At 33.0% G+C, this 23,709-nt stretch overlaps 2 protein-coding genes across 6 annotated transcripts in view; one reads left to right on the plus strand and one right to left on the minus strand.

Moving 5' to 3' along the window:
- LOC118193154 (prostatic acid phosphatase-like) overlaps positions 1-10,681 on the minus strand; it is a 50,443-nt gene extending 39,762 nt beyond the window's left edge. For 2 of the 3 annotated variants that reach the window (XM_085811327.1, XM_085811326.1), the window contains exons 1-2: positions 10,422-10,679; positions 6,061-6,156 (exon numbers count right to left, since the gene is read on the minus strand). In XM_085811327.1, the coding sequence (XP_085667453.1) occupies positions 6,061-6,156; positions 10,422-10,544 (219 nt within the window). In that variant the 5' untranslated portion in view covers positions 10,545-10,679. Of the gene's footprint in view, positions 1-6,060; positions 6,157-10,421 lie in introns of all 3 variants that reach the window. The other variant, XM_085811328.1, reaches the window with a different exon arrangement.
- LOC118193155 (prostatic acid phosphatase-like) overlaps positions 1-23,709 on the plus strand; it is a 116,254-nt gene that overhangs the window by 45,518 nt on the left and 47,027 nt on the right. The window contains exon 2 of one of the 3 annotated variants that reach the window (XM_085811329.1): positions 12,699-12,838. The exons of 1 other annotated variant lie outside the window; for it this stretch is intronic. In XM_085811329.1, coding sequence (XP_085667455.1) covers positions 12,821-12,838 — 18 coding nt within the window. In that variant the 5' untranslated portion in view covers positions 12,699-12,820. Of the gene's footprint in view, positions 1-12,698; positions 12,839-19,302; positions 19,706-23,709 lie in introns of those variants that run through there. One more of the 3 variants, XM_035364195.2, reaches the window with a different exon arrangement.

Below are 23,709 nucleotides of genomic sequence, written 5' to 3' on the forward strand. Positions count from 1 at the left end.
AAAAACAGGTAGCAGAAAAACAAATTGACAGGGTCTTACACATCATACTCCCTCTTGAAAGAGTAAATTTAAAATCTCCATACTTTACTGAAATTTCTGAATACATATTTAAAGTATGGAACGTATGGAGCATTATGTCCCACCCTCTAGGAGAAGGTTAAGCTACTGTTTTGCCTGATATGAAATACGGCTTGGTTTTGTTGTGATAAGCGTGCAAACACATGAGATTACTTCTTCCGCAGATGTCTCTCTAATGCCACTTTTCCCTTTTAACCATGTGCTTAATATAGATTCTATCAACAAGAACTACCATTTTGTTATATTGCATAAAAGGCTTAGCAGTATAAATGCAGTCCAGAGAATAAATGCAGTCTAAAGAAAGCATAAATGCAATCCAAAGAATCTTGAAAGACGTCACCTACTCCGCACACAATAAAGCCAAGATCTGACCAGGTGAGTGTTATTTCCGACTGACGGCTTAGACGGAAAGAAAGCACATGGAAACAAATGAGATGGTAAAACTTAATAAGTTAGAAAATTCATTGAAGTTCTGAAATCCCCCTTAGTGAAAAATGGAACTGTTGTGACAGCTGCTATCAATATGAACTGGCTTCTGGCTTCATTTCGTGATCACAAGTGAGTTACATGAAACCATAGCTTTCATCAGTTTTGCTGTTTCATTCTGTAGAGATAAGGTGTACTAAAGGTAAGTCCCATAAAGTACAGATACCTGGGCAAAATGTTTTCCTCTTACTCAAAACAAGGAGCTTAAGGGGGCTCATACACCTTAAACTTCTGGTGATCTTCGAATATGTGACTGTTGCAAGAATTTGAATATTTTATTTATTTTAAAAACAGTTACTTCCAACCTTTTACAGCTGACTACATAATATAGCTGCTTTGGGAACTAGTAACCAGAAAGTTTGTGTTGCCACAAATATTTTTATAATTTAATCCGCTTTGTGACAAAAGTTTTCGTCATGTTTCCAACTTGCGCGCATGATATTTTAAAAATGGCTAATGGTACATACTTGAAATTGGATGGAATTCTTTATATACGCACTACTTTCTAACTGAACCAAAAATCTGATGAAGATTTTAATATTAAAAAAAATATGTACGAAAGCATTACAAATTTTTTTAATAAAATACATTTTTTAAACTCAACTCCAAATAAAATAAAAAATTAACACGAAATTCTTAGAATTTTTGGTTCACAATAGTTTCCAAATGTTATAAGAGATATATGTTAAATATGGAATTAAATTATGCGACAGAATGTTTTAAACTGTGCGTGCAAGGTGGAAACATGACGAAAAATGTTATCACAAAGCGGATTAAATTATAAAAATATTTGTGGAACACAAACTTTCTGATGACTATTTCAGAAAGCAGCTATATTAGTAGTCCGCTCTAAAAAGTTGGAAGTAATTGCTTTTAAAATAAATAAGCTATCCCAATTCTTGCAACAGTTACATATTCGAAGATCTTATGGGTTTTAAGGTGTATAAGTCCCCTTAAAAACAACCATCCCCGCATTTGGAGAGTTCTTACAGCAAATTTAATCGCCTAAAAATTTAACCATTCCTCTTAGACTAATACATTGTCAAATAATATGCTGGATTGGCGTCAGGCATGGCTATAGGATAGCAATGACTCCAATCAGTAATAATGTAACATTTTTGCAGTATAAGGATCTCATTCTAAAATTCATTGTTATTTTACCGCGTACATATATTGCTAACAGGTCTGTTCCGTAGAAAAGAGCTCTGGTTGTTCAGTGCGTCTTGCGAGCACTGAACTATGACTTAACAACACCATTTAATGGATTGCTTACCATCTTCCCCGAATATAAACTTCTCCCGAATATGAACTTGTAAAATATGTCTGAAATGGTTTTTAGAAAGCTGATAAGAATCATTTGATCTCAGTATACACAATGAAGGAAACTCCGCAATACTGCTTTTTAAAGGCAATATCTATGAGATACAAAATACCTACTTAGAAAGCTCTTTTATTATTTGTGATATCAATACTGATGTTGTGATCATAAATCCTGATGTTAAACTAGTTGCGATTTAGAAGTACTAATTACGGTTTATAAAATATTATTAATAATCAGTTGCTTTTAAAGGGTTGTCGCTTTTATTCTTATAAGCAGTGTGTTGGTGTAAGTTAGAAAATACATAAAAGCGCTATACGAGTATTATATACTTCAGAAATGAGGAATTCCTTTGCAGTTAATGAAGACAATAACGCCTAGGAAAATTCGTTTGTGTAATAAATTTCTTCGCGATAAATTTTAGTTGTACTCTTTATTTCTATGCAAGATGGATAACATTGAAAATAATAACAATTTTATAACACTATTAAGAAATTTCCAAAAATATAACTATTAATAAATTTAAAACAAATTATTTTTGTCCTGATATCGACACTTGAATAGCAATACTTTGTCCAAAAGACATTGCAAAAAAGGTTGAATGAACTTTTATGAAAAGCTGATAAAGATGAAAATAATAACAATTTTATAAAAATATTAAGAAATTAAAGAATATATAATTATTGATAAATTTTCAAATATCTATTTTCTCTACTGTTATCGAGATTTTAACAGCATACTTTGTCCAACAAGCATTGGAAAAAGGTGTCATGAAATTTCAATAATTGCTGATTTTTTTCCCATTCATTTGTTTTTACCTGAATAAAGATATTTTCTCCCTCTATTCAAGTTAAAAAATTCCATTTGTTCCTCAGATAAATAGAAAATTCAAATGAACATTACATTTTCTATCGTAGACCGATATTATTTGATTCGAAGTCTGATTTTTCTGTGTTTAAGAATGAGGGCTGAAACTTCGCTGCTTTAATATGGCCGAGATGAAAAAAAGCAGTTTCTGAGACTGGGAAAAATACGGAACGGTCCTTTTATGAAAATAACACATTTTTGATTTATATCTTCCTACAGTTAATGTGGAGACAAATATAAATTTCAGTATTAAAACTCTGGATATATGTTCAACGTTATAATAAACAATTTTTTAAAATAGTAGATTAAAAAAAATGTTAATTAATGAATTTCAGAATGCAATCTATATGCTACATTTTTAAATATAAAAAAATTCTTTAACAACTTAACCCCTTAAGGCATAAATAAAATTTCCGAAAGTTGTCTTTTTCCACCATTTTTTTATACCTCAATCTTTTTTAACCTCTTTTTTTTTATTTAACTCAAAATTTTAGCGGATATATTCTGTTGTATTCATACCTAAAAGTAAAATTCTTGAGCGTATTCATTCGGGTCCGCGGGAATACTTTATTCCATTTTACCCGAGTTAACTCTGTTGAGTGCTTTAAGAGGTTAACGAACTATTTAAGAAATTTAAGTGTCTTAAATATCGCGACTGAAAATTAGTAAGATCAATAATCTGAACTGAAGTTGTTTTCTTCAAAGACTCTTTTAAAACAAAGCCAGATATAATAAAATAGTTTGTATGAAAACCTAAATTTTTCCACCAATCTCTTACCATATGAACTCTACTATTTCTGATTTACAGATGCTAAATAACCCCAAATGTTACAGCATAGCTCATGTTATTTTCTTATTTACAGCTTTTCTTTTCTGTAAAAGTTCGTAAATATTACTCCGATGATTTAACCGTTATGCACTACAATAGGACAGAAATTGCGAACCAGAAAAAGTTTTTTCTTACATTAAATATGAGCTGTTTTAAAACCATTAATTGCATTCATTTGGTTAATTGTATCCTGGGGTGTTTTTTAAGATTATATTGGTATTTATCTAATCAGCCATTTTCCTGACGTTTAATTGAGCCTTGAAACTTAATGTAAAGATATCTAACACTTTAAACATAGATTTCATTTTGTTTCTGTTTTTCGAAAACGCTAAATAAATATTTGGCAAAATTTTTTCCTTATCCAGCATACCGGAATGAGTCATACAGACAACCTTTAAGATAATTACGGATGTATAGCTCTTCATCTGCTGTTGGATATAGACAACGAGTGATAGAAGAACGACTTTGCGCAAGACCATCTCAGTATGTGTTGAAAATATGCCGGTGTATGGAATCTGAATCTTGCATCTTCCTTCTCATATCATTAACAAGTTGAGAGAATTTTCAGAATGATAGTTGTGCGGTTTATGGCATCCCATTCGCAAAGACAATGCAGTACAGAAATGTCCATATCATATCCAGGATTCGAAATCATCGGGCCCATTGACGTTCAGCTTGCTTCCCATATCCATTATATTAAAAATGCGGCATGCGTCATCTTCAAACACTTATAAGAACTAAAGAATTAGAAGCCAAATTTTAGCTTTTGAAAAAATTTCCAATTACAATCATTGTTGAATTTTAATTAGGGATGACGTTGAGAGTTTTGGCGGAGTGTGAAACTTGGGTCTTTACCAAAAGAGCATAGGTGCTTGAAAGTCAAGCATATACTATAACAGGTGCTTTCCTTGAGATTTACAAAACTGATGAACACAATACATCAACCTATGACATATGAACAATATGAAGAAGACGAGAGGCTGAATAACGGCGATTAACTTGACTGGTATGTTCGTAGCTAGTTGGCAGCAACCATTCCATATGATACTGTCCGGGATATTCGCATTATAATCTTTGACAAATCCTTTCCTTGTCAGGATTCCATACATCAGATTAGCGAATTAAAGAGAATTACGGGTATTTGGTCACGTCGATAACCAGGACGTCGGGTGGACATACACAGACATCTTCTTGGCTTCTACCGCGGGACTATATACCGTTGAAATTTACGCATTTTAAACACTACGCAGCTGGAAAGGAGAAATGCAGATTCCCCAGCAATCATTAATGGACGTAATAATAAATCGTAAATGAGCACAATAATAAATCATAAATGGATATAATTATAACTATGGATGAATAATATAAGCCTAAGAATTTATTTCTCTAACAGGTCATGTGTCTTTTGTAGTTGTTAATAACGCTTGATGATGGGCATGTGAATCACAAGCAATTTAAAAAATTGAATAAAATAACAATAAATTAATAAAAATTAAATTACATTGTAGGGATCCTCACTTTTATCTCTATTAACTAAGTGTTGAGGAATCTAGAGAACTGCTTAGCGAATAATCGCTTAAGTCCAAACACAGAAATGTAGATTTAAGAAGGGATTATTGCTCAAAATAAAGATGTACAGATGGTCCCTTTCTCAGGACGTACAACAATGCCTCCGCTTGGACTTAAACTCAAAAATGTAAGAAATAAGAACTTATGACTAACTAAAGAGATTTAGCCGAAGCTAACACAGTTTCTAACTAATTGGCCCCTAATATTAAATTAGCCAGCGAAGCTATCAAGTACACGTAATACGGCCGAGCGTAGTAACAGCTTAGAGAGACATAGGCAAAAGGCAAATGCGCGCTGTTCAGGAAATTGAATTCTCTCTATCGAAGGCAGATGGAATTCGACTTAAATACTGCTCCTTTTCATTTGCATTTAACCTGTTTCTAAAAATTCATTCTGGTAAGAAATCGTAAGCTGAAGCTAGAAGAGACAGGAAAAGAGCTTAAAAATAACTATTATAAAATTAGGATATACCTTACACACACATTTATTTGCCATGACTGGTTTATTGCAATTTTAATGCAAGTAGTTATTCATAATATTCGGATTTAACTACGTCAAAAAATGGTATAATTTGCAGATGAAATTTTATTCTGCGTATTGATTGAAGGTAAAGTGCTTTTAAAAATATTAGAAGTTAAAAAAATGGTAACCTAAACTCGTTTTTTCAGCACTTATATCTGAAGATTTAGCTAGCTTCTTTACATGATTTTTTGATATTTCCCCTGATTTCTGAATTCCAAATCAATCTCTATTCCTATTTTCAAAGTTTAATCTTTTCGAAGATTAAAGTATAGTTTACAGTGTCTTGGGCAGAAATTTATCTAAAAATAAAGAACATAATTTTCTTCTTAATTACGTTGCCAGAATAAAAAGATTTGTTTCATAAGAAGTAAAATTTAGCAAAATTAATTACCTTCGTTAGCTTAGTGAGTCCTTCTGGCCATGCACTTTCTTTGTTTTCATCTGTTGGGTAAAGTTCCAATGGCGAATAAAATCCATTACTGGTTAACTAAAAAAAAGAATTAATAATACGTAAATTCTCATTGATATCATTAACCCTTTCCGGGGCAGTGTGTTCGGTGTGAAGACACCAAAAATATTCCCTCTTTAGACCCTGAAAATAATCGATAAATATCACGAAAACTACACTATTGGTTACTTTTAATCTCTTCTACGAATAATAGATGGCAGCACCACACAAGCAAATCATTAACGTTGAGATATATTCTGTTTTTAAAGACACTGATTTTTCAAAGAAATGTTTCAGACTTTTTTTTTTAAATATAAAAAATATCAATGAAAAAAAAAATCTTTATATAATTTTGTTGTTCGTATGCTAATCAGCCTATTCTGCATTACTTTTAATTTTTATCTTTGAAATATTGCGTATAGTGAAGCCTTCAGTGTATGGTGTGTTCGGACTGAACACACTGTACTGGTAGCGCCTCTCACGTGGGAGTGAGTCACAGAATCTGGTTTCGTGCTTCAAACACGGGGTAGGCAGATTTATTTATATTTGTTTTTATTCTTTTCTGTTTTTGGTTTTGAAGACCCCGGTGCTTTGTTTTCACTTAGCTATTTGATTTTCAGGGAGAGCAAACCCTTTTTTGCTCTTGCTTTCATCGTGCGCAGTTTGCTTAGTTATAATTTCTGTAGATTTTTATTTGTATATATATTTAATAATTATTTTTTTCTAGTCAATAATTAATTGTAAATATGATAGTATTTTAATTATTTTTCTTATAAATTTTAAAATTGTGTAAATGGCTCGGAGAGGCCTCAGCATAGTCGAAGCAATGAGAGTTTCCTTTTTTCCCCTGTTTTTTTAGGGGGTATAGAGTAGCAGGCCTTGCCGTGGTGCACCCTGGGTTATGCTAAATCTGCTACAGAGATCAGATTCTACTGTTTAAATCACAGATAAAGTATTTTACTGTAATATGTGCTTCACAGCAATGCTCACCTATCGCAGCTCGTGCGGCTAAGTGTGTTCGCTTCGGACACACCCACAAAATGGAAACGGTTTGTGCAATCTTTGCAAAATTATACCTGCATACTCTTCTAGGCCTAAATAGACTGCCTAAAATTTTTTTTGGTAAAATTCCAACTTTAAAGAGTAGCGTGCCGGAAAGGGTTAAAACGTTACCGTATTTAGTCGCATATTTCAATTCATCGCGTGATCTTCCCGAAGTTTTTCCAGCATGTGATTTAGAAACTGGACTGTAGCAATAAGTTGGAGCATAATTAAAGAATTCCGGTAACAGTGTAGAATGTGTGCACAAATAGGAAAGTATTTTTATTAAACAAACAAAAAAAATTCATCTAAATTTATAAATCCCTTGAAATACATAATATAATTAAATCAGTCTGTCCTTATGTATGGCTTTTAATGTTCTCTGTCAATCATTTAAGCAGTATAGTATCTCCAGAAAAAGATATACACCTTCTCCAGAAACAAATAGGCTTCCAGAAATTTTTTCCCTTCCGGTTTTCAAGCTGTAATATTAGTAAGAAAAGTGGGAGAATACTCGAATAAATACGGTAATTTTTTTAGCACAATTATTTTTTTTTAATGTTTTCCGCACTTAGTTTTTTTTTTTTTTTTAAATTCTTTTAAATGCCTTTTTAATGAATAAAAGGAAAAGTGTTCATTTCGTTTGCTTTCATTAAACGTCAAACCTCTGCAGTTATGTATTTTTACGAAATTAGAAATGAAGTTTTTATGTTGCTATATTAAATATTTCATGTTAATTAACACATTATTAAGCTTGAAGAGTTGCTATAATATATGAAACTAAAATCCTGCAGATCGTACTAGACTAAAAGCGAGTTCTAGCTACGTTTCAACAATTCACAAATGCAGGAGAAGGCTTAAAATAACCTTTTTATGTTAATCGAGCATTTAACGTAAAGACACGAGTTGTGCTACAGATAAACTACCACTTATGGCTGTTTAAATTAAACAAGAAGAGACCATTTGATACACATACGAGTAATGCAATCTAAGACTACACTTTCAATACGATAAGAAATAAGTTGGCTCAGTTATTTTACTGGCGCATAATTTTAAAGCATCGGCTAGCGAGAATGCCAAAGCCTTAATACCACTTTTAAATACAGCTGGTGAAAACTAATAGCAGATCTGAGGGGCAGATGCTTTCCTTTTCTAAAATATACAGCCGTCAGCTTTAATACGATCAATTTTTTTAAAATTCTTATATGCTGGTAAATTGTGCATTTTTTGTTTTAATAATGATTGAATTCTGTTGTTCTTATCTTCTGGTTAAGGTTTCTATACCTTAATTTAACAATTTAAGAGCTGTTTAAGTGCTGCCAAGCCTAAATTTTTTTTACTATAGCAGCCATATTTGTTTACATTTGAAACTTAGCAGAATAGTGAATTAAGTCTTTCTGCACCTTCAGTGTATTTTTGCGGAAGCTTTTAGTTTTGTGCACCGAAAAGTCGGCCTTATTGCCCGCTGGCCCAATTGCTTGTTTTGCGTAGAAACTGTAATTTTAATTGTAAAAATTGTTTTTAATTGCTTTAACTGTATTTGGTGTTTTATCTTTTTCGATATCTTTCAATTTTTAAAGAAAATATTTTGAATTTTTATGTATTTGTGCCTTGCCGTGAAGTGAGAACTAAATCAATTGAATGAGAAATGTATCTCAAATGAAATTCGAGGAAATTAGTTTAAATGAAATTCAAGAGAAAAAGCGTGTAATTTAATGTTTTGTACATGGAAGTCATGTGGTGTACACATCAGAATTTTCAACTTTAATTTAAAGATTATGTAAATTCTGATCTTCTTCTGATTTTGAATTTAACTTTTTAATATTAAAGAATGTATTTTTTGTTTTTAACTTTTGAATTTGAGTTTAAAAATGAGAATGTCGGAGAATATTTATTCTAAAGTAAGGATTGCGTTTAGTTATGTTCTTGATGAGCAACTTAAATTTAAAAGATTATCTTACTAATTTTACTTTGTTTGTGAAGGTTCTTTTGGCTTAAATGAACTAATGTTTTTCTATTGATTTATTGTTGTTAGTGACTTATGACATGGCTCTAGCAAAATAATAATTTGATCCTTACTTCGAAAAAAGACGCAACACTCTCACTTAATTTAGTTGTTAATTGATAGTAGATTTTCCCCTTGATAAGTCAATTAATGTGCAGTCAATGATACTAGACCACTGGCAGGGTGCTTTTCCTCGAAACTACCGTGGAAGTAAAAGTCCAATCTCTTCGAGGCTCTGACAGCTATGAAATATGGACTCGACAACATTTTCTCCGCGCTTACGCCATATACCGTTTAAGAGTCAAAATACAGAAATTTTAAAAGCAGCATAGCAGTATACGTTTAGAATTCCCGAGGGAGAGTGTGTGTATGCATTTTTCTGTTTCTTTCGGTCTTTCCTTAATTCATCATATCAATCTTCAGTTTTGCAAGTAAGATGGCTTTGCAGAACTTATTTTGTCATGTTATTATTAACTTTTTGAGTGTTTACTTTATTTATTAAATATTACGCTTATCTTTAGAATTTCCGATCGATAGTTTCACGCGCTGGAGATAATTATTTTTCCGTACAGTGTTGCCGTTGCTCGCTTTCAAATCATCAAGTTTCTTAATCAAGATTTCGTTAAACGTTCGTGAAAAATTAAATACATAATAAAACAAATTCGAAATTCAAAATTTGGGTTTCCAGGTGCCCATGTTCGGGTGAAGGACTACTTTATTCAAAATTTGATGGCTTTAGGAAACTTTTTTTCCCCACTATGCGAGAAACATGCATACTTTCAGACAGATTCTCCATTATTTAATTTCTTTATTATATCGCCCTGTATTAAGTACAATACAGGGTGATAATATTTGGCAGCGACAATGTGAAAAGTAACACACCGTTTATAGTGATTCAACGCAAAATGACGTTTCGAGATTAACAGCCCATTCGGGACTAACGTTCCCTTTTGGGCTGATAAGAATGAATTATCAGAAGCGGTGCGAGTTAAAGAATATTAGTTATCTCAAACGGTGCGGATTAAAAAGCTAATTGCCACAAGTCAGCCTCTGATTTAAGAAACAACAGCAACAACAACAACAACCAAAAGAAAACCTGAATACTTATTATTATAAGAATCTTAAACTGGAAACATATAAAGAATTAATTATACAATTATACAGTTAATATAATGTAACCTTAAGCTGCATTATGCATTCTCGAATAGCATTATAAATAAAGTAACCAGAAGGAAAATATAAAGATTGAACTACTTACTATCTGCAAGTAAATTAGTTCTCCTCTGTAAATTTCTTGTTCGGACTCATAGATTTCTTTCTTTCGATCTTGTTTAGAAATTGCAAAAGTGAAAAGTAAAGCCAGAATTAAGTAGAACCACATCTTCTACAGTTACCTCAAATTTTTCTGAACGATATTTTTCTGTACAATTTTAGAAGCTTCCGGTTAGAAATCCCAGTCTCGCCCATGTTTACCTGCTTCAATCTTTGCTGTTTCTGAAATTGAATTGTAGTGAGAGTTTATAAAAACGTTTATTACGTTTTATTGTTCAACCTGCAGGTGCGCAAAATACTTTTGGACACGTCCTTTACGACGTTAACGTAAGTGACAAATGGAAGAATGATTCGTTTTTGAACATCTATTGTTCTGTCTATTCGTGCGAATTTAATTTTTTGTTATACATTTATTAGTTTTTTGTAAACGCTATGCTGAGTCGATATATGGAATAATTAAATAACTGAAATGATTATTCCGTAATGGATTAAGCATAATTTAATTCACAATAATGAAAGAAGACGTTAGAGTTACAACATCCAAACGAACTTCTTTTTCTTTATATTTTTTCTTGTTGCCAATCTAGAGAAACGAAACTTCGCAACATCAAAGATAATATTATATGTAAAGGGAGCTGCTGCATCATTTCTTCACCAGTAACGACATAGTTACAATACACTCTACAACTTTCGACAACAATAACAGAAATTTCAATGCACATGCTATGTATATAAATGTGTATTGTAACGTGTAAGAATGTCGACAATCAGCAAAATCTAAGGCATTAATCTTTCAATTTTAACCCACTCGCTCGAAAGCGATGTGTTACCAATGCCTTAAAAAGAGCACTTATTGTCTCCTAGCACTAACGTGATGCTATTCAGTAAAATGTATTAACATTAAAATTTAATTTTTCTGTCACTCATTAGCGAACGAAGTGATTTAAAAGCAATAAAACGCATTTCTTACAAATACTTTTTCCACCTTTTTAATATGATTCACTTCTATCAAAATCTTTTAAATCATGATTTAGAAGTATTAAATATTTTTATGAAATGATACAACCTAGGCACATTAAAATTCTTGAACCATTTTTTTGATTTTTTTAATAAATAATTTAGCACACCGGCCGCTCTAGCTGCATGTTTTCAAATAAATTAATATAGCGAGTATGTGTGACAACCGATAGTCTGCTGTTGGGATTTCTAGAGCTATGCTCATTTTAGGTTTGAAATTTTCCTCTTGAAATTTATGTGGAGTAAGTGCGATTATGGCGAAGCTTTTTAACAGTTTTAAAAGTAGAAAGAAACTGTGTTATCAGGCGTGAGTTCAGGAGCAGATTTGGAAGCAGATATGGTCAACGAGAGAATAGGAAAACTTAACAAATCCTCTGGTGCAACGTTAAAATGTCAAATCTTTCAGAGTTTTTTTTCTTTCTTTTTTATGTAGTCTTTTCACTGAGCATTAAGGTTATAAGGTTTTGTCAATAAATTTAATTAAAGTACTAAAATTAAGAAAATCATCGTAAGATATTTAACATTGGATAAAGAAGACATTTTTAAAACTTTCCGAAGACAATATCTTATGCAATACATATATTTTATGCCATGCTTTTATTTCACCATCTAAAATGACATGAACATTTATTGAATTTTAAGGGCAGAAAGCTTTTTTTTATCATAAACATGATTTCTTTGTATAAAGATAATCTGATATATAATCTGATTTTAAGAAATATAAAGAATTGGAAGGACAGCGAAGAATTCGCTATCTTAGATCATTTTCATAATACCGTATTCTTTAACACTGCGTTCTTTTAACAGTTTGCAAAGAAAGTGTTAAACTTGCATGCTTGCAACAAAATTCGTTTGCTAACACGAATTTATGACTGATTAATTTGATTCGTGCAACAAAAATGCAACAACATTCATGATTCAAACATGCAACAACATTCATTCATGATTGAATGTTGTTGCAAACATGCAACATGCATGATTTGTTTGTTAAAAACAAACAAGAAAAAAAATAAAATAAATTAATAATTTGTTTAAAACCATTTTCTCTTTTCTGAGAATTTATTGCTAATTTTAAACATTACTTAATTTTCGTGCGATCATATACTTATTTCGAAAACTTGTAAGTGCTTGGTTATTTTTTGTTTTACTACACTAAAGTTTCATTTGAATATGACATTACCATTCCCATTTAACAACTTTTATTTTCTGGGGAGTGCTGTTTTTATCATGTCATTTATCATTGCAGAGTACATTGCTGACATCTATCATTAAGAATGAAGAAACCTTTTATTTTAAAGAAGATGATTATGAAATTTAATGAACATGCAACATGGACTGTATCAGAATTTTCCACTGACAGATTAGTTAATGCTGGCGCATCTGAAGGTTAGAATGAAATATATTTATTAAAGAATATATTTTGAAATTGCTTTAAAAATGATTTACAGTAAATTTTTTATATTTAAATATATTTTATTATCGCCTGAGGAAGTTAAGAAAGAATTCCGTAATTTTAAAAACTATTTACATTTGTACTAAGTACGTGAAATATTATTATACTCATCACAATTAATTAATATAAGTTCCCTTGTTCTCTAATGGAGATATTTATATGTTTGATGGTATAAGGACACTTTCGCATTCTTTGGTGTTAAGATTAGCGTTACAATCGAAATAAACTGTCTTCCGCCATATCTAATCAAAACAGAATTGAATTTTTTTATTAATATGTATCAGCAATACTGAAATTGTACAAATATCAGCAAAATTCAAATATTACTGAAAATAAAAGTATTGTTATAAAACGTAATGAAATTCATATAGATTGTATGAAATTGAATTTATATATCTAGTGTAAAACTGAACTTTATAGCATTCGAACTCTGAACAAATTTCTAGTTTCTCCTCACGGCCACGCAAATTATAGATTTAAATAAAATTTTAAAACTAGTTCGGTAGTTGAGAGTGTATTCATGTTGAAACACGAAACGCTCCATCCAACTTTCGGTTAATTTTTAATATTCGATAGGTTTATTTGAATTTAATCGCTTTCAACTGAATTTAAGATATAAATAGTAAAAGCCACATCGGTAAAAGTTTTTTAAATTTAACTTGTTTTTTTTTTCCCAAATACTCCTACAAATTCTTGTCATCTGCAACTGTTGCGAGTTTATTAGCTTTAAAACGTCAATAGCTGATAATTTATTGTTGAACATTCTTATTAAAATGGCCACCGAATCGTATAGTTTGTAGTTTGTAAAGAAAATTCAAATGTCAACAAAACATTAGACAGTGGCCACTTAAGCAAGCAACTGCCTTACGTCTTTGTTTATGGTGAAGCAAAATTTTGGAATAATATATTGTTACATTTTTTAGGGTTCGTAATGGTCTGAATGCACGCAGAACCGATGGTAGCTCGATGAAATTAATTTATCCCAAAACTATTCAATTCTGTAACGTTACACACTTCTCAGTTTGGCAGAGCACGATTAGTAGCTACCACATGAAACTACTAAGAACGTTGAACACAACGCAATACAAAATTCCTGTCATGCGTAAGTTCGCACATTGATCCTACATGACCAACCCTATTGGAACTAATGCAATTGGTGTTTTCATGTCTGTGCTCACAAAAATGCTGCCTGTATACAATCTTACTAGTGTTTTCCTAATGAAGATGGTGAAAAACCCAGAAATCGAATCAAGTTGTCCCAGGGCAGAATTTCAAGATGCTTTACTGGCTTGGCTTTTATATCTGACAAGCGAACTTTTATATCTGATATTTTGATTTGACATTTGATATGACTTTTATATCTGGCTGGGCTTTTATATCTGATATGTTTTAATCAATAATACATTTCTTTTAAAGAATGGAAGAACGCTAAGAGGCCGTGCAGAAAATAAAAGTTTGTAGCAAATTTGCAGATCTGTAGAGGATGATCAGATTACGACATAGTACTGAAATACTGACTACTGACTAAGAGATGGTTGCTCACGCCTTAGTGAAGTTAGGGTTCATAACTATCAACATATAGCCTGTGAACAGGATAGGTTCTAAAAGTTCAAGGACGAATTCTCAGAGCCTGATGATGTTTCACTAAGGACGAAGTTTCACTAAGACAGAAGGCTGTGCAGATCCGTACACATTTGACCCGTAGTCCAATCTCAAGCGTTTTAGCGATCTGTAAATACAAAGTAAAGAGCAATGTTCTGCTGCCCAGGAGATCTTCGCCAACACTTTTAACAGATTTACTATTTTGAAACATTTCTTCGTTAAGACGTGGGGAAGAAAAGTAATCTTATGGTCAAAGATCACTTCTAAAAATTTTACTCCAGAGACAACTAAATCAACGAGCCTTGGAGATGAACCTCGGGCTCAGGATGCGGATTCCGCTTTTGAGAAAAATGCACATAATTGGTTCTGTTTTGAAAATATAAAGCCCTCACTGTTTGACCACATGGGAAACCTGTTCAGAGCAATCTGCAACTGTCTGTTCGCGTGTCTCATATATGCGCCTTGACAACTTATCTGCAGATCATCAGTACATAGTTAGCCTGAACTGGAAGGAGGAAGCTGTTTTAAAACAGAGTTTATTCTTAAATTAAAAAGAGTAATATTAACGCAGCCTTGAGACACACCCTTTTCTTTAGCCTTGAGACAGAAAACATCTGAGACAATTCTCACTTTTATAAAATCCAGCCTTCCGAAAAATTCCTTATGAAAATTGTCATCTTTCCGCGCTGGTGTTAAAGATCATATAACATACCATATCTCCACGCCTTGTCATAAGCTTTTTATATATAAAAATATTGAAACTAAGTCGCTCCTTTTGACAAAAGCTTTAAAAATGGAGATTTCCAAAAGCAGGATATTATCTATTGTTGTTCTACTTTTGCGAAAACCACTCTGATACGGTGAGAGTACTTTGTATTTTTCTAAATAATAGAGCATACGACGGTTTACCATTTTTTCAAATAATTTTCAAATGTAACACGTAAGGGCGATTGGCTGGTAGTTGGAGGGATTCTTCGGGTCTTTCCATGGTTTAGTTATGGGGATGACAATCGCTTTCTTCCTCGCAATGGGGAAGAAATGTTCCTTTCACGCACGAATGAGAGTGAAGGGTGAGAAGGGCAGCCAGTGATGCTTCAGCTTATAATAACAAACACCACCCGGACCCGGGTTTGGTTTATGTGTCTTCATCAGTTCTCTTTTTAGCTCAGACATGGTAAATTTGCTATTATATGGGTCAGAGGTGTTAGAGTAAACGCAATGAGAGTTTTGTCAGAACGTAGTTTGACAAAGAAATGCCGGCGGATAGTTACTACCACTAAAAATAGCAGCAAAATTCCCATCAATTGTATTCGCAGTTCTTCGGTTGTGCTGATCACTCGGGCATCTTTTTCCAGAATAGAGAGTGAGTGAACCTTGTACAATCCGCAATGCTTTTTTAATTCTTTCCCATACTCTTTGACTTGGCGTAGAGGATGTCATTGATGACACATACTATATCCGTGAATCCTTGTGGTCTTCCGTCTCATTTTTCTTGCACAAACTTTGGCTTTCTTGAAGACAATGAGATTTGACACTGTGGGATATCTACGAAAAGATTCCCAGCTTTTTCTCTGTTGCCTCGATGTTTCTTTGCATTCACGGATCCACCATGGTTTTGAGTATCTCTTTTCTTTATTGATGTGACCCGTATAGAGATAGTAGCTGCCTGCATAATTATATCCGTAATGGTATTTACTGCTTCAGCGATATGCATATCTGTTAGGTTGTAGAGACATTAGGTTATTTCAGAGCAGGATACATGAAAAATGAACAATGCTCTTGCCTAGACTCGAACCACGGACCTCACGAATACGCGCCGAGCTTGCTGACTATTACACCACGAAGGCGTGCTAAGAAAGCGGGAGAAATACCTTATATACTCCTCCTTTTAAAGGGAGACTGGGGATTATGGGACCCAATCGCCAGATCTTTGTGGCGGAGAGTCATCATTCACCCTCTTTTTTATTTTGGGCGCCACTGTGGAGACATTAAGCTATTTCAAAGCAGGAGAGGTGAAAATGAGCAACGCCCTCGCAGGGATGCGAACCACGGACCTCTCGAATACTCGCTCGCCAAACGTGCAGTCCATTACACCACGAAGGCATGCTAAGAAGGCGTGAGAAATAGCTTATAAGCATTTCTTCCGTAAGCTCTGCGAGAGATGCGAAGAGTTCCCATTACAAAACGAGAGTAACAAGTACAAAACGAGGTGTTCCTTACATGGGATTTACTCCTTCTCGTAAAAGATACACAGAGATGTGGAAATGATCACTATAGCAAGGATCATTTCCAAACACTAAATGTACAGTACGGCAAAAGAGATAGTGAACTGATGGCAAGTTCACTAGCATTATTCCTTACTTGTTACTTTATCCTTTGGCCGACGGAGCTTTTCCTCCGCCGAATTATGGTTAATGTGGATTTATTATGTTAATCTATTAGATGTAAAATCTGGCAACATAAATGTAAAAGTTTACATTAATATAAAAAAAGGAAAGAAAATAATGCAAAAGTTTAGTTTTTGATAACTGGCATATTCCACAACATTAAAAATTCTTTTTAAAATGTATTTCTGTAATAACTGTCTCTTTTCTTTTTAATAACAAATTAAATTATGTATGTTTTCGTTTTGGAAATAAAGCTAAGTATTTCTACTGGTACCGGTGACAAAACGTGATTAAACGCAATCGCTAATAAAACGCATTTCTCGTTTCTTATTACTCTAACAACGACTTCTTGATCCGAAAGAACAGCAGGAAAAAACCTGAACCTGTGTTTTATTAAGGATTCTTTTATTCTGTCTTCATGAAAAGTTTTTCCTATGGTATAAAAAAAAAAATTAAACTTTTGCATGACGAATATTTTTCTAAGATAAAATTCCAAGTATTTTTTCCGACTTCCAATCTCTTTCTTTTTTTTTCTTCCGTGGTTTTAAATGTCCCTTAATTTTAGCAAAAATAAATATTTTTCATTTTAAGGGGTATTCTTTATAATTAAAAGCAGTGAAGAGTGTTTAATTCCATAAATAAGAACAAAATAGCAATTTTAACAATGAAACTATGCATTTTTACTCCAAATTATGATTTTATTTCAGAAGGAACTGTCGTATTCCGCCTCTTGTTGAGAATTCTGTTCTGTGATAGCACAGCTGACTGGAATCTGAAGTCCACGGTTCGAATCTTGGCGAAAGCATTGTTGAATATTCGCTTCCTCACGCTGAAAATGTCTAATCTCTCTTTTATTTTATCACAGGTAAAGTTAATAACGTTGGAAAGATAATTTTGCGGTAAACAATGGAAATCTGTGAAACTTTATCTTCACCGGAAATTTGTGCCAATTATTTTGTGTAAATTTTATGTTGAAATTTTATGCGAACATTTTATAAGGTATTTCTCCTGCCTTCCTAGCGTGCCTTCGTGGTGTAGTGGTTCTGCACGCTGGGACCGGTATTCCATAGGTCGATTCCCGGAGAAGGCGAATGCTCATTTTTCATCTTGCCTGCTTCCAAAAATTTTCTAATGTCTTTACAGTGGCACCCGAACTAAGAGGGTGTTGGATGAGGATTCTCCCCACCCAGGATTTGGCGATTGGGTCCCCTAAAAACCCCAGCCGCCCTTTCAAAGGAGGAGTATATAATGTATTTCTCCTGCCTTCCTAGCGTGCCTTGGTGGTGTAGTAGATTGCACGCTGGGCCAGTATTCCAGAGGTTCGTGGTTCGACTCCCGGCGAAGGCGATTGCTCATTTTTCATCTTGCCTGCTTCAAAAAAATACCTAATGTCTCTACAATTTAAAATAAGTACCAAAAATGTGAATAATTAGCGCATAAGCTCCCCCCCCCCAAAGTCTGAAAGCTTGCAGATTTTCCGTTACGCCAGCGTTTTCTTCATTTACATACGCGTACACGTTTTGAGAGTATTGGGGCTAATAATATATAAAAATAACCTATCTTTAGAATTTCCAATAGGCAGTCTCGCGTGTTGGAGATAAAAATGTTTTTTTTCCGCACAGTTTGGCATTGTTCGTTATTGTAAACGTTTGCCATCAAAAATTCGTAAATGTTTAACAAAATATGAAATACACAATAAAACAAATTCAAAATTTAAACATTCTGCTTCTAGGTGTCCATATTCAGGTGGAAGACTACGTTATTAAGAATTGGATGCCTCTAGGTACCGTCGTTTTTTCGCAACGCGGAAAACGTTCATACATTCATGCACATTCTTCATTACTTAATTTCTTTAAGTCAGGGAGATGATATTTGGTGACAATAATTTAAAAATCGATTCGCCGTTTGTACTGATATGCCACAAAATACCGTTTTGATACTAATAACTTTTCTAGGCTACAGCCCCTTTGGGATAATAAGCATTACTGCGCATATTTTTAAAATTAAAACTACCATTTATAGACGAATCTGATTATAACCAACGTTGTTATATTGTATTTAAACTATCACTTAAGTGGTTTTTTTTTATGCATGATATTGCATACCTATAAATTTTCATCGTCAAGAAGTAGGTTTTATACATGTGAAAATACAGCATTTAAGGAAAAAAAAGAAAACTGGCATTCTGCGTCGAGATCTTTTACCTGCAATTATTCGGTAACTAGAGCCCCATAACTTTTGCTTCATAAGCTTGGATTAAATATCCCTAATGTCGTCATCTTCAGAAATGACGCAAAGAGATAGGTCAAAATGTTCTTTAGCAGCTATATCAACAATTCGACGTTCCCGTCATTTCCAGGTAATTTACCATTTACCATTTGAAAATTTCCAGCTCGGTAAATGCAGGTGTTCCACTAATCAAATGACTTGACGTTCTTTGGCATTCTTCGGTCACGAGAAAGAATTATGGTTTCGATTAGCAAGTTAATTGAATTTGGAACACATGACGTTCGCTCTGAGAATATCCCAGGATTTGAAGATTATCTGTTTCAGATCCATACTACAATAATTTATGCTCAGTGGAAGACCTATTTTATAGTGAAGTAGCTGCTATAGCTATAGACGACAATGCTTAACTTAAAACGGGATTTGATATTTACGCTGGTGATAATTTGCCTGAAGAATAATTATTCATTAGGAATCACAGATTACAATATCAGTCTAGAAGACACATATGTGTTTCCCGTATCATCTTTCGAACTAAATTCTGCATTTTCTGAAAGCGACAGAAAACTTATTCAACTACATATCGTAAGTACATTATTTTGAATAAATAAATATTATTATGGATTTACTGACCTTTAAAATTTTATATTTGTGAAAGTACGATAATAATTTAAAATAAATATGATTAACGGTATTAATTTACTGTAGGTATTTAAATCAAATTCTTATTCAAGTTTAATCATGTACGTAAATAGCATTTAGGCTTCTGTTAATCTTTTTTTCACATTTTTGTTCTATTTAATATTATTTGTGTTAAAAATGACGCAAATATGTGTTCTTTGCGTTAATTAAGGATACTAAATGCAGTGCAGCTCCGAATATCCGGACTAACTAATACTTTTATTAACCGGATGTTTCTAATTTCCCTCCGGATATTGAAAAATCCAGATAATTGAACTACTTTTTCCCGCAGCATAAACCCATATTAACTGTATTGCATGAAAAAAAATTATTATTCGCTTACTCTGTTTGTTTTGAACAAAAAAGATGTACTTAAATAAACTAAAATATTTTTTCCTTCATAAAATGTAATACAAAACTCACTCACATTTGTAATAAAATTACACACTCTTACTATGTTCTTATTTAATTTAATAAACACACAATTCCTTTCTGGTTCGTCTGAAATCTAAAAAAAAAAAAAAAAAAAAAAAAAAAAAAAAAAAAAAAAGGCTTTATTTTTTTTTATCTAGGCCCTAAAATAAAAAACATAACTTTTTTCTATTCTGAATGTTCTATAAGAAAACAAAACTGTTTTTTTTATTTGCATACAAAAATATATCGGGTTGGTAAGAAAGTAATTAAGGTTTTCAGTGCGAAATAAAACTCAGTATTTTTCTATATAAAAAATGAACTTTAAATCAGTCATATATTTTCCATTCTGTTCGATGACCTTTTGCCATCTTCATGGTAACTTCATGATTCCACGCTCGTAGAACATCTGATCATTTTCATCAAAAACACTCATTGAAGCGTGATTTTACATTATTGTTATTATTGAAATTTTTACTATTTAAAAAGTTTTGTCAACATCGAAATATATAATAATCCGCAGGTGCAAGGTTAGAGCTATATGGCTGAATGCGACATCATTTCTCTACCAAGCTCCAGTAATTTCGTTAGTGTTGCAAAAGATGTGAGAGGCCTGGCATTGTAGTAGTGGAAAACTCTTCCTTGAAATTTTTAACCAACTCTGACATGTGCGTTCTATTTAACAATCAACACCATAAATTACACATAGTATCTCTTTTGTAACCCTAGCTATGTTTAGGGTCATTCTCTTGTTGGGACCAGAAGTCATCTTTAATACTCAATTTTGACACGCTTTGAAATAAATTATCTCCTAACATCTCTGTGTTTTTCTCTCATTCAAAATTGCCTCAGTTATAGTCAAATTACCAGTTTCATTTTAGCTCATACTACGCGCCCACCATCATGCTTTACAGTTGGGCATACAGTTAAGATTTAGAGCCATTTTATTATTTTTCCAAACAGTTTTATTACTTTCGAATCCAAACAAGCAAAATTTACTTTCATCAATGAAAATAGCTTTCTTCCAAAAATTTAAAGGTTAATTTATATATTCTTTCACAAAATGAAGCCTTCTCTTTTGATTAGCTTCACTTATGTACGATTTTTTCTTGCACTCCTTATATCCGAATTTATATAGGTTCTTACTGTTTGAAGTGTAACACCGAAACATGAACCAGGTGTAAGGTCATTAGACATTTGTACACTGCTAATAAAAGTGTTTTTTTTTTTTTTTTTAATTACCCTTTCAAACATCCTACTTTTTCTTGCTATAAGAACTTTTGCTCGTCCTATCCTCTTTCTATTTTCGATACTCCCAGTTCATTTATATTTATTTACCACAGAATAAACAGCTGATTAATTTAATCTTATCATTTTTGCTATTTCGCGATAAGTGGAGCCATTATTTCTTAAATGTTACAATTCTATCACGCATTGCTAAAGTCAACTCCTTCTGCTTCTCTTCACATTTCAAAATAATAAATTTATATAATGAAAAGGGAAATGGAACTTATAAGACTAACAGAATGTTCTAAAACAAACTGCACTTCTTTTTCTTTCATTTCAGTATTTTAAGTTTCTATTTTTTCATTGATTGTTCAACTCATTCTGCTTTCCATACATTTAAAAAACATTTATACATGTCCAGAGACATTAGTTATTATTCGGAAGCAGGAAAGATGAAAAATTAACAAAGCCTTTGCCGGGAATCGAACCACGGACCTCTGAAATACCGGACCAGCGTGTAGAACCAATACACCACGAAGGCAAGCTAAGAAGGCGGGAGAAATACCTTGTACATGTAATAATAAAAAGGAAATTGGAATTGACAAGACTAATAAAACGTTCTAAAACAAACTGCATTTCTTTTTCTTTCACTTCAGCATTTCAGTCAAACTTTAATCTTTTTCACTGGTTGTTCAAATACTTTTTTGGTGTTGTGAAAAGATTACGTGATACTTAATTTTAATTTTTTGTATAAGGTCCTTGGCTTTGTAAAGTGAATTACTTCCTTGGCTTAAACTCCATTAACTGAACTAATTATTGAGTAAAAAGGTAATTTAATTTACACTATTTTTAATAAAAATATTGCACCAATTTTTATTGTTCAAACACTTGTTTCCTCCACTGTATGTGAGACATTCACCTACGCACTGACATCTAGGCACATAAAGGCACTGGAGACAAATCTCTCTCGTCTTAGATAAGGAATTTAATATATCTTTTCCTTGCAGCGTCTTATCACTTTCATCAAGAAATGCTGCAGATCCTTGGTAAACCTGTGATGTTGAGAGGTCCCAACTTGTCAGCAATAGTAGTAGTGACTGCTATGAACTGGAAGTTACACAGACTCTTAAGAAGGGTTTAACTCCATTTTTATTTCACTTTAGAAGTCACAGTTGCGTTCACTCGATTCTCACAAACTACGCCGACCCGGCGGTTAAACAAAAATAGAAAAGTACAACTAAAAATAAATAACAGGATGAATAAATAACGAGGTCACTACCTACGAGGCTCTATAAACGTGACTAACTTAACCGCGTTCTAAGATACAGCTGAGATTCAGCAAACTTTCTGATTAAGAAGTTGAAAGATTCAACTAACTGCCGAAGTAGGCACACAGGCCGAAACGCGCGGTTCTTAAACTTTCTACCAAGCAACCTTCACACTCGTGATTCAAGAAGCACACTTACAAATCTCGTTTCCCTTCTATTTAACTCAAATTACTTCTGCTAAAAATTTGAATACTCTGCGCGTTCTACTACGATTTATACGAGGCTACTCTGTACTCTGGCATATGGCATACTCTGGCATACTCGTATACTCTGGCATATGGCATATGGCATACTCGTATACTCTGGCATTGGCAATTCTAGGGCAAAGTGAAGGCTTGACAGGAAAGATAGCTTAAACTTAAAATAAATGTTAGTTAAAATAAATATAAACCCTACAAGCCAAAGATCAACGAATACGGGATACAGTCTGGAACTTAGAAACTTAGAACTTAGTCTAAAAATCTCTGTTTTATCGGAGTCAGATGGTCATTAACAGTGAGGTTTGGGACTTGGTGAGATCTTAATAGACGTCTTATTATTTTGTGGACGAAGTTGAGTCATCGCAACAGCAAATGCTGTTACAAAATTTCTTAGAACTCATACTGTGTAATGATAGTCCCAGTATATGAAAAGAACTTACTAAGAAGATGATATAGAGTAAACCGGAATAGGATTGCACTTGTATAATGGCTGGAACATTACCTTCTTGCTGCAAGCGGATTTGTATCATACTTCCATTCTATTGGCAAAAGATTTTGCATTTGACATTCTCATATAGGACTAGGACCAAATCCTCTATTGGCTATTCACTTTAAGTCGGACAAGTGCATTGATCTACGCAAGACGTTCCTTCCATTGAACTGGAAGATTTTATTTTTGTATGAGGCAGATTTTACATTTCTTTGAAAATCACAAACTCCTTGGCTGAATTAGGACTTTGTA

This window comes from Stegodyphus dumicola, chromosome 2 (assembly GCF_044657685.1).
Source record: "Stegodyphus dumicola isolate Sdum_Otavi_A_Nest chromosome 2, ASM4465768v1".
In the NCBI taxonomy this organism is placed as follows: Eukaryota; Metazoa; Arthropoda; class Arachnida; order Araneae; family Eresidae; genus Stegodyphus; species Stegodyphus dumicola.